At 41.2% G+C, this 16,304-nt stretch overlaps 1 protein-coding gene across 1 annotated transcript in view; it reads right to left on the reverse strand.

The window, feature by feature from the left end:
- Positions 1-5,203, reverse strand: part of LOC120060239 (dnaJ homolog subfamily C member 17-like) — a 53,526-nt gene extending 48,323 nt beyond the window's left edge. The window contains exon 1 of the mRNA XM_039009402.1: positions 5,025-5,203. Within this exon, the coding sequence (XP_038865330.1) occupies positions 5,025-5,108 (84 nt within the window). The 5' untranslated portion in view covers positions 5,109-5,203. The remainder of the gene's footprint in view (positions 1-5,024) is intronic.
- Between the last annotated feature and the right edge of the window lie 11,101 nt (positions 5,204-16,304).

A 16,304-nucleotide genomic window follows, 5' to 3' on the forward strand; every position in this document is an offset into this window, starting at 1 on the left:
GACTGAGTTTATAAGGAAGTGTATTGAAGATGTAGTACCTACTGTGACAATTAAAACCTACCCTAACCAGAAACCGTGAATAGATGGTAGCATTCGCACGAAACGGAAATCATGAACCACTGCATTTAACCATGGCAAGGTGACTGGTAATATGGCAGAATATAAACAGTGTAGTTATTCACTCCGCAAGGCAATCAAACAAGCTAAACGTCAGTATAGAGATAAAGTGGAGTCTCAATTCAACGGCTCAGACACGAGACCTATGTGGCAGGGACTACAGACAATCACGGACTACAAAAGGAAAACCAGCCACGTCGCCGAGGTCGACGTCTTGCTTCCGGACAGGCTAAACACATTCTTTGCACGCTTTGAGGATAGCACAGTGCCACCGAGGCGGCCTGATACCAAGGACTGTGGGCTCTCCTTCTCCGTGGCAGACGTGAGTAAAACCCTCGCAAGGCTGCTGGCCCAGACGGCATCTCTAGCCGTGTCCTCAGAGCATGTGCAGACCAGCTGGCTGGTGTGTTCACGGACATATTCAATCTCTCTCTATCCCAGTCTGTTGTCCCCACATGCTTCAAGATGGCCACCATTGTTATTGTACCCAAGAAAGCTAAGGTAACTGAACTAAATGACTAGCACTCACTTCTGTCATCACAAAGTGCTTTGAGAGACTAGTCAAGGATCATATTACCTCTACCTTACCTGCCACCCTAGACCCACTTTGATTTTCTTACCACCCCAATAGATCCACAGATGATGCAATCGCCATCACTCTGCAAACTGCCCTATTCCATCTGCACAAGAGGAATACCTATGTAAGAATGCTGTTTATTGACTATAGCTCAGCATTCAACACCATAGTACCCTCCAAGCTCATCATTAAGCTTGAGGCCCTGGGTCTGAACCCGGCCCTGTGCAACTGGGTCTTGGACTTCCTGATGGGCCGACCCCCAGGTGGTGAAGGTAGGAAGCATCCCCTCCACTCCGCTGATCCTCAACACTGGGGCCCCACAAGGGTGCGTGCTCAGCCCCCTCCTGTACTCCCTGTTCAACCATGACTGCGTGGCCAAGCACACCTCTAACTCAGTCATCAAGTTAGCAGATGACACAACAGTAGTAGGCTTGATTACCAACAATGACGAGACAGCCTACAGGGAGGAGGTGAGGGCTCAGGGAGTGTGGTGCCTGGAAAATAACCTCTCACTCAACGTCAACAAAACTAAGGAGATGATTGTGGACTTCAGGAAACAGCAGAGGGTGCACCCCCCTATCTACATCAACGGGACCGCAGTGGAGAAGGAAAGCTTCAAGTTCCTTGGCGTACACATCACTGACAAACTGAAATGGACCACCCACACAGACAGTGTGGTGAAGAAGGTGCAACAGAGCCTCTTCAACCTCAGGAGGCTGAAGAAATTTGGCTTGTCACCTAACACCCTCAAACTTTTACAGACGCACAATTGAAAGCATCCTGTCGGGCTGTATCACCGCCTGGTACGGCAACTGCACCGCCCGGTACGGCAACTGCCCCCCCCGCAACCGCAAGGCTCTCCAGAGGGTTGTGTGGTCTGACCAACGCATTACCAGAGGGAAACTACTCACCCTCCAGGAGACCTACAGCACCCGATGTCACAGGAAGGCCAAAAAGATCATCAAGGACATCAACCACCCGAGCCACTGCCTGTTCACCTGGCTATCATCTAAAAGGCGAGGTCAGTACAGGCGCATCAAAGCTGGGACCAGGAGACTGAAAAACAGCTTCTATCAAGGCCATCAGACTGTTAAACAGCCATCATTAGCACATTAGAGGCTGCTGCCTATTAGGCATACACTAGAAATCACTGGCCACTTTAAGGAATGGAACACTAGTCACTTTAATAATGTTTACATGTCTGGCATTACTCATCGCATATGTATATACTGTATTCTATTCAACTGTATCTTAGTCCGGTTCCGCTCTGACATCGCTCGTCCATATGTATATAGTCTTAATTCATTCCTACTTAGATGTGTGTGTATAGGGTATATGTTGTGTAATTTGTTAGATATTACTTGTTAGATATTACTGCACTGTCGGAGCTAGAAGCACAAGCATTTCGCTACACCCACAATAACATCTGCTAATCACATGTAGGTGACCAATCAAATTTGTTTTGACAGCAGAATGACCTTACTGAAGAGCTCAGTGACTTTCAACATGGCACCGTCATATTATGCCACCTTTCCAACAAGTAAGTTTGTAAAATTTCTGCTGTACTAGAGCTGTCCCGGTCAACTGTAGGTGCTGTGAAGTGAAGTGATAGGCCACACAAGCTCACAGAAAGGGACCACCAAGTGCTGAAGCACAGAGTGCGTAAAAATCATCTTTCCTCGGTTTCAACACTCACTACCTAGTTCCAAACTGCCTCGAAGCAACGTCAACACAAGAACTTTGTCAGGAGCTTCATGAAATGGGTTTCTATGGCTGAGCAGCCGCACACAAGCGCCAAGATTACAATGTGCAATGCAGGCGTCGACTGGAGTGCTGTAAAGCTCACCGCCATTGAACTCTGGAGCAGTGGAAACGCGTTATCTGGAGTGATGAATAACGCGTCACCATCTGGCAGTCTGATGGACAAATCTGGGTTTGGCAGATGCCAGGAGAACGCTACCTGCCCGAATACATAGTGCCAATGGTAAAGTTTGGTAGAGGAAGAATAATGGTCTGGGGCTGTTTTTCATGGTTTGGGATAGGCCCCTTAGTTCCAATGAAGGGAAATCTTAATGCTACAGCATACAATGACATTCTAGACGATTCTGTGCTTCCAACTTTGTGGCAACAGTTTGGGATGGCCCTTTCCTGTTTCAGCATGCATAACAATGTCCCCATGCACAAAGCGAGGTCCATGCAGAAATGGTTTGTCGAGATCAGTGTGGTAGAACTTGACTGGCCTGCACAGAGTCCTGACCTCAACCCCATCAAACTTATTTTACATATTAGTAAAGACAAGATTAAATTGAGAATAGTTTGATGGGTGAAAATATGATCACTTGATAAGAGAACAGCTGTCCGCCTGAGGCAAGCAGAGTGCAAGCTTTTGTTGCTACTTTCTCAAATCATCAATAGGCTATAGTCGCATTATGCAGCCCATATACGTTTTAATTTCTAAGGCATTCTAAGGTTTGTATAATTCACAACTAAAGTTGCTAAATAACTCAAAATCCAGCATATAGGACCTGTGTCAAATTATCAACATAGCCACTTCATATGCGCACTCGCTCTGTAAAGGGAAAAATATCCTTTCTATTTTAATAAGCTAAATTAATTTATATTCTTTTTACTATTTAATCTGATAAAATAATAGCACTTATAAGCATATCTTGTCAGCTAAATTAACAAGCCTACAGCCTATGGCATGGGAGCATAGCCAGATAACATAGGCCTACAGTAGGCAAACTCTTTCTGTTCTTCTGAAATACATTTTCTTTATATCATGTTTCTTTAGATCTGACTGAAATAAATAATGGATTTATATTAAATAGATTAGACTTTTTTTAAATGCAGATGTTCCAAAGGTGGACATCAGCGGCTAGTATGTGTGGAGGCCTGAAGATGCTAAACGTGTTTTTGTTAATTAAAGGTCAATTACCGTGAGACCGGTAGTCTTTTGCATGACAATAACCTGCAGACAAAATTTTATGACCGCCGCAGCCCTATCAAAAGTCCCTGCCTGTTCCGTTTGCTTCCGTTTGAGAAACGTTTTGCAACAGAATCGGCGGGATGAATAGATCCCTGCAGCATCCCAATCAGTGGAGTGAAGTACTTAAGTAAAAATACTTTAAAGTACTACTTAAGTCGTTTTTTGGGGTATATTTTTGACAAATTTTACTTTAATACATTCCTAAAGAAAATAATGTGCTTTTTACTCCATACATTTTCCCTGACACCCAAAATTACTTGTTACATAATTAATGCTCAGCAGGACAGGAAAATGGTCCAATTCACACACTTATCAAGAGAGCATCCCTGCCTCTGATCTGGCGAACTCACTAAACACAAATGCTTCATTTGTAAATGATGTCTAAGTGTTAGAGTGTGCCCCTGGATATCCGTAAATAAATCTATATAATAAAATAGTGCCGTCTGTTTTGCTTAATATAAAGGATTTGTAATTATTTTTAATTTTACTTTTGATACTTAAGTATATTTTAGTCATTACATTTACTTGTGATACTTAAGTATATTTAAAACCAAATACTTTTAGACTTTTACTCAATTAGTATTTTACTGCGTGACTTTCACTGTTACTTGAGTCACCTTAACAGAAAATATATCTTTACTTTTACTCAAGTATGACAATTGGGTACGTTTTCCACCACTGCTCTGAATCAAAAACGTCATCATTCATAGGACTACTAAATTACATAGAATTGTGAATGGTACTATGCTGCCACTTAGTGGCCATTTGAAGATATTTTACTCGTAGAACACACAGGGCAAGTTGTACCGATGCACCAAGTCTGGAACCAACAGGACTCTGAACAGCTTCTACCCCAAGCCATAAGACTGCTAAACAGTTAACCAAACAGCTACCCCAGACTATCTGCATTGACCGACCCATTTTTGCACAAACTTTTTTGACTGCTGCTACTGTTCATTATCTGTCACTTTATTCCTAGTTTTATGACCATATATACCTCGTACATCGACTCGGTACTGGAACCCCGTGTATATAGCCAAGTTATCGTTTTACTCATTGTGTATAATAATTAACGTGTAGTTACGTGTTTTACTTTCAATTATTTATCTATTTTATATCTCTGAAATGTTGGGAAGGGCCCGTAGGTAAGCATTTCACTGTAGTCTACACCTGTTTTTTACGAAGCATGTAACGAATACATTTTATTTGTACTGTACCAACTTCAAAGCAACTAGCTAGCTAAACTACTCATAAGCTACAAGGCGTCAAAATTTGCAAGCAATCTAACGTTGGCTAGCTAGCCTAGTTAGAATCTTAGCAAGTTAGCTAGCTATCACTCACCTCTTTCGCCGTCGCTGTGCCTTCTATACCCAGTAGACCATACAGGTCCATCTGCAAAAGGTCTTTCGCCTTATTTCCTGTCATTTTATCTTTATTTCTTACAATAAAATAACAAAACAAACGTAATATCAACGTCCTGAAGATGTTTGTTGTTGTAGCATTTGGGTTGGACGTTTTGAACTTTCAACTCTGACGCATCCACTTCCTGAAAACAATGCATCATGGGAGGTGTAGTTAAAGTGCACTAAACAATTTATTACGGACTCGAATGATAATTGTGAAATAAAATTGTAGGTATTGACCTTTGCAAGCATTTTGATTATATGTTTTTTAGTTTGGTATATTCAAATAGTTTTCCTGACTTTAATGTGATCAGTTTCAGATATTGTTATATGAAAATTTAGAAAATAATGAAAAAATAAATAAACTTTTTGGAGTCAATGTGTTATATGTAAACCGTACCAGACTGGCCATTATAGTAATATTATATTGGCCAGTCTGGTACAGTATGGTAGTTGGTAGAAGATGGCGCTTGCAATGCCAGGATATTGGTTTCGATTCCAGGGACGACCTGAACGTGAAATGTTTGCCAAATTACTGTAAGTTGCATTGGATAAAAGTGTCTACTAAATGGCATATATTATATTAACATACATTTGAAACGTGAAATGTTTGCCAAATGACTGTAAGTTGCATTGGATAAAAGTGTCTACTAAATGGCATATATTATATTAATTAACATACATTTGAAAAAACTGTAAAACAAGGGTAACAGAATGATGGCGTCAGAAGAGATGGCTGACGTTTTACGGGCTCATAACCAATTGTGCTATTGTGTGTGTGTGTTTTTATTTTTTACATAAGTACAAATTAAGCCACCATTTCTTATGACCGAAAATAACTTCTGGATATCAGGACAGTGATTACTCACCTCATACTGGACGCTGATTTTTTCTTTAATGAGTCGGACGTGAAGGATTTTCTTCAGACACCCGACAAGGCCCAAATCCCCGTCATTCGCATGAAGAAGAGACGGAGATATCAGGGACGTAGGTCGGGGTGCCTTGTAAGGATCCGACGGCGAGTGAGTAATCCCCCTCTACCATCAGTCCAATTAGCCAATGTGCAATAATTGGATAACACAATGGATGAGTTCCGATCAATACTATCCTTCGAACAGAATATTAAAAACTGTAATATCTTATGTTTCACCGAGTCGTGGCTGAACAACGACATGGATAACATACAGCTGGCAGAGTTTTTGATCCATCAGCAAGATAGAACAGCTGCCTCCGGTAAGACAAGGGGTGGCGGTCTGTGTCCATTTGAAAATAATAGCTGGTGCATGAAATCCAATATTAAGGAAGTCTCAAGGTTTTGCTCACCTGAAGTAGAGTTTCACATGATAAGCTGTAGACCATACTATTTACCAAGAGTTTTCATCTATATTTTTCATAGCTGTATATTTACCACCACAAACCGATGCTGGCACTAAGATGGCACTAACAAGCTGTATAAGGCCATAAGCAAAAAAGAAAATGCTCATCCAGAGGCGGCGCTCCTAGTGGCCGGGGACTTTAATGGAGGAAAACTTGAATCCGTTTAACCTCATTTCTACCAGCATGTTAAATGTGCAACCAGAGGGGGGAAAAACTCTAGACCACCTTTACTCCACACACAGAGACGTGTACAAAGCTCTCCCTCGCCCTCCATTTGGCAAATCTGACCATAACTCTATCCTCCTGATTCCTGCTTACAAGCAAAAACTAAAGCAGGAAGTACCAGTGACTCGCTCAATAAGGAAGTGGTCAGATGACGCAGATGCTAAGCTACAGGACTGTTTTGCTAGCACAGACTGGAATAAGTTCTGGGATTCTTCCGATGGCATTGAGGAGTACACCACATCAGTCACTGGCATCATTAATAAGTGCATTGATGACCTCGTCCCCACAGTGACCATACGTACATACCACAACCAGAAGCCATGGATTACAGGCAACATCCGCACTGAGCTAAAGGGTAGAGCTGCCGCTTTCAAGGAGCAGGACTCTAACCTGGACGCTTATAAGAAATCCCGCTATGCCCTCCGATGAACCATCAAACAGGCAAAGCGTCAATACAGGACTAAGATTGAATTGTAGAACACCGACTCCGACGCTCGTCCAATGTGGCAGGGCTTGCAAACTATTACGGACCACAAAGGGAAGCACAGCCACGAGCTACCCAGTGACACAAGCCTACCAGACGAGCTAAATAACTTCTATGCTTGCTTCGAGGCAAGCAACACTGAAGCATGCCTGAGAGAATCAGCTGTTCCGGACGACTGTGTGATCACACTACGTAGCCGATGTGAGTAAGACCTTTAAACAGGCCAACATTCACAGGGCCGCAGGGCCAGAAGGATTACAAGGACGTGTACTCCGAGCATGCGCTGACCAACTGGCAAGTGTCTTCACTGACATTTTCAACCTCTCCCTGACCGAGTCTGTAATACCAACATGTTTGGTATCGCATCTCCCAAAAACATTTTCAAAATACTGTACATCTGTAAATGATAACCAAAGCTTTAGTTTCTAGGCTGTCTTCCTCTGAGGCTTCCTTGTCTTCTCCCTGGACCTCCTCAATGTCCACCTCTTGAACATCAGACTCTGAGACCTCATCTTCACTGTCACTTTCCAACCTTGTTGAGAATGGCTCGTTGTCAGGCTCAAAGCCTCAAATTTGCCCAGATGGCCACCAATTTTTCAACCTTTGTATTGGTCAGCCTGTTGCATGCTTTGGTGTGTGTGTTCCCAAACAAGGACCAGTTGCGCTCTGAGGAGGCTGATGTTGGTGGGATTTGGAAGATGGAAGCATGGCTGATGAGATATGTTGGCACGACTGCAATATTGCATCTCCATCCAAAAGCCCTTGCTTGGAAGTGTACTTTGCCAGACTGCCAAGAACCTGGCCCTCATCCAGGCCAAGGTGGCAAGACACGGTAGTGATGACACCATAGGCCTTACTGATCTCTGCACCAGACAGGATGCTCTTGTCAGCATACTTGGGGTCCAACATGTACCCTGCGGCGTGTATGGGCTTGAAGGCAGATGTCTTCACGCTTTTTGATGTATTTCAGAACTTCAGTTTCCTCTGCTTGGAGCAACAGTGAAGTGGGCAGGGCAGTACGGATTTCTTCTCTTATATCTGCAAGCAGAGTCTGAACATCAGACAGGATGGCATTGTCTCCCTGAATCCGTGCAATGGCTACTGCAGTAGGTTTCAGGAGTTTCAGGCTGCTTACCACTCTCTCCCAAAATACCTCATCCAGGAGGATCCTCTTGATGGGGCTGTCCATATCAGCAGACTGTGATATGGCCATTTCTTGGAGTGACTCCTTCCCCTCCAGGAGACTGTCAAACATGATGACAACACCACCCCAACGGGTGTTTCTGGGCAGCTTCAATGTGGTGCTCTTATTCTTCTCACTTTGCTTGGTGAGGTAGATTGCTGCTATAACTTGATGACCCTTCACATACCTAACCATTTCCTTGCCTCTCTTGTAAAGTGTATCCATTGTTTTCAGTGTCATGATGTCCTTGAGGAACAGATTCAGTGCATGAGCAGCACAGCCAATGGGTGTGATGTGAGGGTATGACTCCTCCACTTGAGACCAAGCAGCCTTCATGCTCGCAGCATTGTCTGTCACCAGTGCAAATACCTTCTGTGGTCCAAGGTCATTGATGACTGCCTTCAGCTCATCTGCAATGTAGAGACCGGTGTGTCTGTTATCCCTTGTGTCTGTGCTCTTGTAGAATACTGGTTGAGGGGTGGAGATGATGTTGTTAATTATTCCTTGCCCACGAACATTCGACCACCCATCAGAGATGATTGCAATACAGTCTGCTTTCTCTATGATTTGCCTGACCTTCACTTGAACTCTGTTGAACTCTGCATCCAGCAAATGAGTAGATAAAGCATGTATGGTTGGAGGGGTGTATGCTGGGCGAAGAACATTCAGAAATCTCTTCCAATACACATTGCCTGTGCGCATCAGAGGTGAACCAGTTGCATACACAGCTCGGGCAAGACATTCATCAGCATTTCTATGACTACGTTCCTCCATTGAGTAAAAAAAAACGTCTGATTCCAGGAGGACCATGAGCCTGATTCATAATTTTCACCTCGAACAGAAGTAGAGGGACTTTTGTCAGAGGTTGCTTGTTGTGAGCGCTGAGGTAACTTTATGCACTTGGCCAGATGATTCTGCATCTTTGTTGCATTCTTCACATATGATTTGGCACAGTATTTGCAAATGTACACAGCTTTTCCTTCTATATTAGCTGCAGTGAAATGTTTCCACACATCAGATAGTGCCCGTGGCATTTTCCTGTAAAGATTAGAAAGAAATGTGTAAAAAAAAACATTTACCGGAAAGTTTCCGACCCTTTGCAACCCTAGTCCCTGTGCCCAAGAACACCAAGGTAACCTGCCTAAATGACTACCGACCCGTAGCTCTCACATCTTTAGCCCTGAAGTGCTTTCAAAGGCTGGTCATGGCTCACATCAACACCATTATCCCAGAAACCCTTGACCCACTCCAAATTGCATACCGTTCCAACAGATCCACAGATTATGCAATCTCTATTGCACTTCACACTGCCCTTTCCCACCTGGACAAAAGGAACACCTATGTGAGAATGCTATTCATTGACTACAGCTCAGCGTTCAACACCATAGTAGTAATCATAAACGTAGTATAGCCTGGGCTAAAGCAAGGAAATCATGTTCTGATGCTGATTGGCTTCTTTTTAGGCAGTTCCAAGTGGTATTTTCTTCTCAGGAAGGCCAAGTCTGAATATTTTATGTCTGTTACCACTGATAACCTGAATGAACCTATAACGTTTTGGAAGTCTATTAAGTCTGTCTGGTAAGAGTAATGTTAATTAATTACCGTCGTGTGTATTGAAGGACACTGTTGCTGTATATGACAAAACTGAAATGCTGAATTGTTTCAATGAGCACTTTGTATCATCTGGTAGGCTGTTTGATTCAGTGTCCTCTGTCTCTGTACAACCCTGTGTGGATGAACCAGTGAGAGCTGGTCAAACGTTTAGCTTTTTGCCATTCTCAGTGCAGGAGGAACATAAAGCCCTGAAATCCTTAGATCAGAGAAAGCCTGCAGGTACTGATCTTCTTGCTCCCTGCTTTTTACAACTGGCAGCTGATTTCATAGCTGAACCACTTACATGTCTGTTCAATCTAACCCTGGAATGTAATGAAATTCCAAAGATCTGAAAATCAGCATTTGTCCTACCTCTTTTAAAAAGGGGGATCCAACTCTTTTAAATAATTATAGGCTAATCTCAAAGCACTCACCCCTGGCAAAAATACTTGAAACCCTTGTTAGTGAACAGCTAAAAGAGTTTTTATATACTTACTCTATTTTATCAATGTACCAATCAGGCTCCAGGAAGAAGCATAGCACAATTACAGCAGCCATGAAGGTTTTAAATTATATCACTGAAGCTCAAAAAACAGCACTGTGTCTCTTTTTATTGATCTTGCTAAGGCTTTTGATACAGTTGATCATGCTATAATGAGGCAGAGATTGTCGAGCTTTGGTCTTTCAGTGCATGCAGTTGCATGGTTTGCTAACTGCCTAGAAGGCCAGCATCCCGGAGTTGCCTCTTCACTGTTGACATTGAGACTGGTGTTTTGCGGGTACTATTTAATGAATCTGGACAAAAAATGGGGGGGAAATTACAAAAAATGTGCTTTTCTTTCAAAAACAAGAACATTTCTAAGTGACCCCAAACTTTTTAACGGTTGTATACATATTACCTCAACTAGCCGATGCCCCCGCACATTGACTCTGTACCTGTACCCCCTATATATAGACACGCTACTGTTATTTTATTGTTGCTCCATAATTATTTGTTAATTATATTTTTTTATTTTTTACTTCAGTTTATTTCAGTAAATACTTAACACTTTTTTTCTTAACTTCATTGTTAGTTAAGGGCTCGTAAGTAAGCATTTCACTGTAAGGTCTACACCTGTTGTTTTTGGCGCATGTGACAAATAACATTTGATTTCGAACAGAGGGGGAACATTCATGAACATTTCATATGGTTTATTATGGCGTAATATGCTCTGGTTTCACTTTTGTATATCCGGATGTGGGCTTGCAGGGGAAGATAATGCAGCCATTTTCCTGTAAATCCCATTGTTGCAGCATTTCCTGAGTGGCTGATAGGTGATAAGAGGAGTCTAATATGGGCTAGTATAATAGGAACTAGTCCTGACATGTTAGAGTCATTTCAATAACCTCTCATTTTCTGGAACAGAACCCAAACAAACACCCTCAAACACTTCAGGACATACTTTGGAACATCCTTGGGAAAATGTTGGCAGTCTTCTTTCAGACCCAAAATCCCAAGGGATGCTCTTCAAAGTTAACATGTAATTCTTAGAAACATCCAGTGAATAGTTTAAAAACCCAGTCTTGTAGTAATGGACTGAAAGTCCACTCCAACTTTCTGAGGATGACAGAATTAATGTAGGAGAAATTGTAACCTAATAGTATAGTACCTAATAGCATGTCACTTCAGTTTATTTAGTAAATATTTTCTTAAGACTTATTTTTCTTAAAACAGCATTGTTGGTTTAGGGCTTGTAAGTAAGCATTTCACGGTAAGGTCTAAACCTGCTGTATTCAGCACGTGACAAATTAAAGTTGATTTGATCTGATTCCATACCATGTGTATTTAAATGCAAGAGGCTATGTTCGTGTCTATCCAGGTAGCGAGCTGGGCATCACTAGCCTCAGGCATTGTATTGTGATGAGCCCCACTGTCTTTCTTTCAACCTAACTGTTTACTGTAGGCCTACCATAGTCTATATGACCATCTGCCTTGATTATGAATGCATTCAAATTAATTAATTATTCAGCTCGTAGTGTAGGCCTATACTGCCCTAGAAAGGCAAAGAGCAGTAACTATACAAACAGCGAAACTGCGAAAAATATTTTTAAAGTTGTTTTGCTGTCCTGCCAAGAATGGTGTAGGTAGATAAATGATGATACACTGATGTAATATATTATTATGAAGTCATTTTGACCTCTAAAATACTGTTACTGCACTCTGCCATTGTATGACCTTAAATTAATATATGGGCAATGCAAAAGCAAAATGTGTTGATCAAACTTTCTTGTTGTATTTGTAAATTATTTGATGGAAACAAAGTTCTAACTACATTCCAACTGTATTCAATGTTTTTTATGTAGTTATGATTTCATGTTTTGAATGTTGTATTTAAGTAACCCTTAAGCCTTTTCCCCGTAAGGTAAGAACTATTTCATCACGGAGAATGTTTATACTTTTAAGAAATATTTGACTAGCTAGTTTTTACATATTTTGTTTGCCATATTTCTTACTATTATCTGGGTATTTGCTTTTCAATATGAGTTCAACCATAATTTTTCTGCTGGGTTGTAACTTGTTTATTCTGGTGATAACTGAATCACTGTCTTTCTCATGGTGTGTGTGACGGTGTGTGTCGTGATCGGGATCGCCTGAACTCGGAGCCCGATAGAATAACATGGCGAGCTGCAGTCAAACACGGTGCAACAAAGCCAGAGTGCAGTAATTTTGCATTGCACTGCTGTTTGCCTTGGTTTTTACCTGGATTTTGTAGTTACTTCAAATGTGACCCTCCATTTTCTCTGAAACGGAAGATAATTGAACTAGGTCACAAGATAAAACGGATACTACAAAGCCTGATTTCGGTCTTAAATTTTGACCAAATGTGTAGTTAATGCTGTTTGAAATTGTACAGCAGAATACCTGTGCACATACAGTAATCCTAATACCTCTTCATGGACTACATTTGAACATTGTCTGCTTTTAGGGCATGAACTAGTTTGGTCCGATTTAGCCTAACTAAAAAAGTTATTTTAACATTGCTGATTATGCATCTTGTTGACATTCATCAAGGACACCTTGACTTGCATTACACACACACCATTTTTTTCTCATGAAATCATGTGACTTATAGAAAAGATTGCTGTAAAATGTTGCAACACAGTCTCACACTCAATTCGTGCAAATATGGTAAGGTAATACCAAGATGCAGACACGTGGAATTGGTTTAATATTCCAACAGGGGCAGGCAATAGACAAGTCAGGGCAGGCAGGGGTCAGTAAACCAGAGGTGGGGCAAAGGTACAGGTCAGCAGGCAGAGTCAGGGGCAGGCAGAGTGGTCAGGCAAGGGTCAAAACCAGGAGGGCGAGAAAAAGAGAGACTGGGAAAAGCAGGAGCTGATTGACTTGACAAACAAGCCGAACTAGCAACGGACCAACAGAGAACACAGGTATAAATACACAGGGGATAATGGGGAAGATGGGCGCCACCTGGAGGGGGGTGGAGACAATCACATGGACAGGTGAAACAGATCAGGGTCTGACAATTTCAGCAGATTTGTGCATTTTTGTGTGGCTTAATTCATGTGAAAAGTCACACATTTTTGTGTGACTTCATTTGTAGGAAAATAATTTGGGTGAGGGCAAACTTCGGGAACAATTTTTTACAAGGTTATGTCGAATTATATGAGGGTTTCCAGATTGGAGAAAAATACAGCTGTTTCTGTTTGCGCTTTTTTTGTGGTATCGATGAAGATATATGATTGGGAAATGGGGATACATTTTTATGATGGGAAATTGTAATACACACCATAATACACACAAACACTTACACACATATATGTAACGGATGTGAAATGGCTAGCTAGTTAGCGGGTACGCGCTAGTAGCGTTTCAATCAGTTACGTCACTTGCTCTGAAACCTATTAGTAGTGTTGCCCCTTGCTCTGCAAGGGCCGCGGCTTTTGTGGAGCGATGGGTAACGACGCTTCGTGGGTGACTGTTGTTGATGTGTGCAGAGGGTCCCTGGTTCGCGCCCGGGGCGAGGGGACGGTTTAAAGTTATACTGTTACATATACACACACTCACTTTGTTTGTACTCATGTTATCGCCAACTCTTGGCTTTGCTATGAATTATTTCAAATAAAATATTTGTATTTTCTTTTTATATATATTTTTTTTTTACCTTTATTTAACTAGGCAAGTCAGTTAAGAACAAATTCTTATTTTTATACAACCCTTGTTGTATCAAGTTGTCTAGTTGTCATGTATTCATTATCTTTAACTGGTTAATTGTTTGTAGTTTGCATGTTTCAGTAATGATTATGAGCTTTTGGTATATTTGGCATTTTTATACTTATTCTGTATTTCCACAGAAGAAGCAATAATTAATCAACACACTACTGTAAATAAATGGACACTACCTGTTATAAAACAGAAATTGCTCTCCATAAATAAATGGTGAGAAATGCTCAGTCTGAGGCCATTCAGCTATGGGTTTCACAGCCCTATAATAATGATACAAGTTAAATCACCTTAAAAAGGGTTTATTTACAACCTCTGGGGTATAGCATGTTGGGCAAAGTAGTATCGGGGAGTCTGAAATGAATTAAATACCCTAACCCTAAGCTATGTTCAATGTCAGCAGCAATTTTCAGTAAGAAATGCTCGGTCTAAGGCCATTCGGCAATGGGTTTCACAGCCCTATAATAATGATACAAGTTATATCACCTTAAAAATGGTTTATTTACAACCTCTGGGGTATAGCATGTTGGGCAAAGTGGTATCGGAGAGTCTAATATATAACCCTTAACTTGAGTTCAGTCTTCGCCAATAAGAACCAAGAGCGGCCTAGCTTCATCCTTCATGTCTGTGAAAGGCCTCAATTCTAGGCCGTAGAAAATCCTACATCCATATCATTAGATCAGAACAGGATGGATCAACAATGATTCATATATCTGGTTTGCATCCTAGAGTAGCAATAGTTGCATTATTTGTCTACCCGTATGATGTGGATCATTGTCAGGTTATTTGATATATAGTGTCACGTTCTGACCTTAGTTCCTTTGTTATGTCTTTATTTTAGTTTGGTCAGGGCGTGAGTTAGGGTGGGCATTCTATGTTGTTTTTTCTATGTTTTGTTCTATTGTCCTTTTCTATGTGTTTGGCCTAGTATGGTTCTCAATCAGAGGCAGGTGTCTGTCGTTGTCTCTGATTGGGAGCCATATTTGGGTAGCCTGTTTTTCATTGTGTTTTGTGGGTGATTATTTTCTGTGTAGTGGATGTCACCTTACAGAACTGTTGCGTTTCGTTCTCCTTTGTTATTTTGTTTAGTGTTCTATGTTTAATAAATATAATGATGAACACTTACCACGCTGCGCTTTGGTCCTCACCTCATTCCAACGACGAGCGTTACATATAGTGCATTCGGAAAGTATTCGGACCCCTTGACGTTTTCCAATTTTTTTTACATTACAGCCTTATTCACCTATTTTTATTGATTTTTTCCCACATCAATCTACATACCCCATAACGATAAAGGGAAAACAGGTTTTTATAAATTTTTGCAAATTTATTTAAAAAAAAATACAATAAAAAAATACCCTTTGCTATGAGACTCGAAATGTATCTCGTGTGCATCCTGTTTCCATCGATCGTCCTTGAGATGTTTCTACAACTTGATTCGAGTCCACCTGTGGTAAATTCAATGGATTGGACATGATTTGGAAAGGCACACACCTGTCTATATAATGTCCCACAGTTGACAGTGCATGTCAGAGCAAAAACCAAACCATGAGGTCAAAGGAATTGTCCGTAGAGCTCCGAGACAGGATTGTTATCGAGGAAGAAATGACAAAGTCTTTCTCACTTGATTAGAATTTTCCACGACATTAACAATATTGACTTGTTAACATCTTTGTTTTTGATATAAATAAATGTGGGACACAAAAAAGGCAGTGTAGAACACCATTGCCCAAAATGCATTGATCCAATAACTTTCAAAAGATTGTTCTGAAGTTTGCTCCCAAAATGTATTTTTCTACGAATTAAGTCGCACAAAATTGTGTGTATTTTCACACGAATTAAGCCAAACAAAAAACGCACAAAATCTGCTGAAATACTTTTTGTACATATTTACACAAATTAAGTGTGAGATTGTGTTGCTGTAAACGTGCCCTGCTACAAGCAGGAAACAAGTTATGGACTAACCAGAAATGTGGGATATCTGTTTATAGCAGTGGAGGCTGCTAAAGGGAGGATGGCTCATAATAATGTCTGGAACGGAGCACATGGAATGGCATTAAACACATGGAAACCATGTGTTTGATGTATTTAATACCATTTCACTTATTTCGCTCCAGCCATTACCACGAGCCCA

The sequence above is a fragment of the Salvelinus namaycush genome, chromosome 15 (assembly GCF_016432855.1).
Source record: "Salvelinus namaycush isolate Seneca chromosome 15, SaNama_1.0, whole genome shotgun sequence".
Classification (NCBI taxonomy): Eukaryota; Metazoa; Chordata; class Actinopteri; order Salmoniformes; family Salmonidae; genus Salvelinus; species Salvelinus namaycush.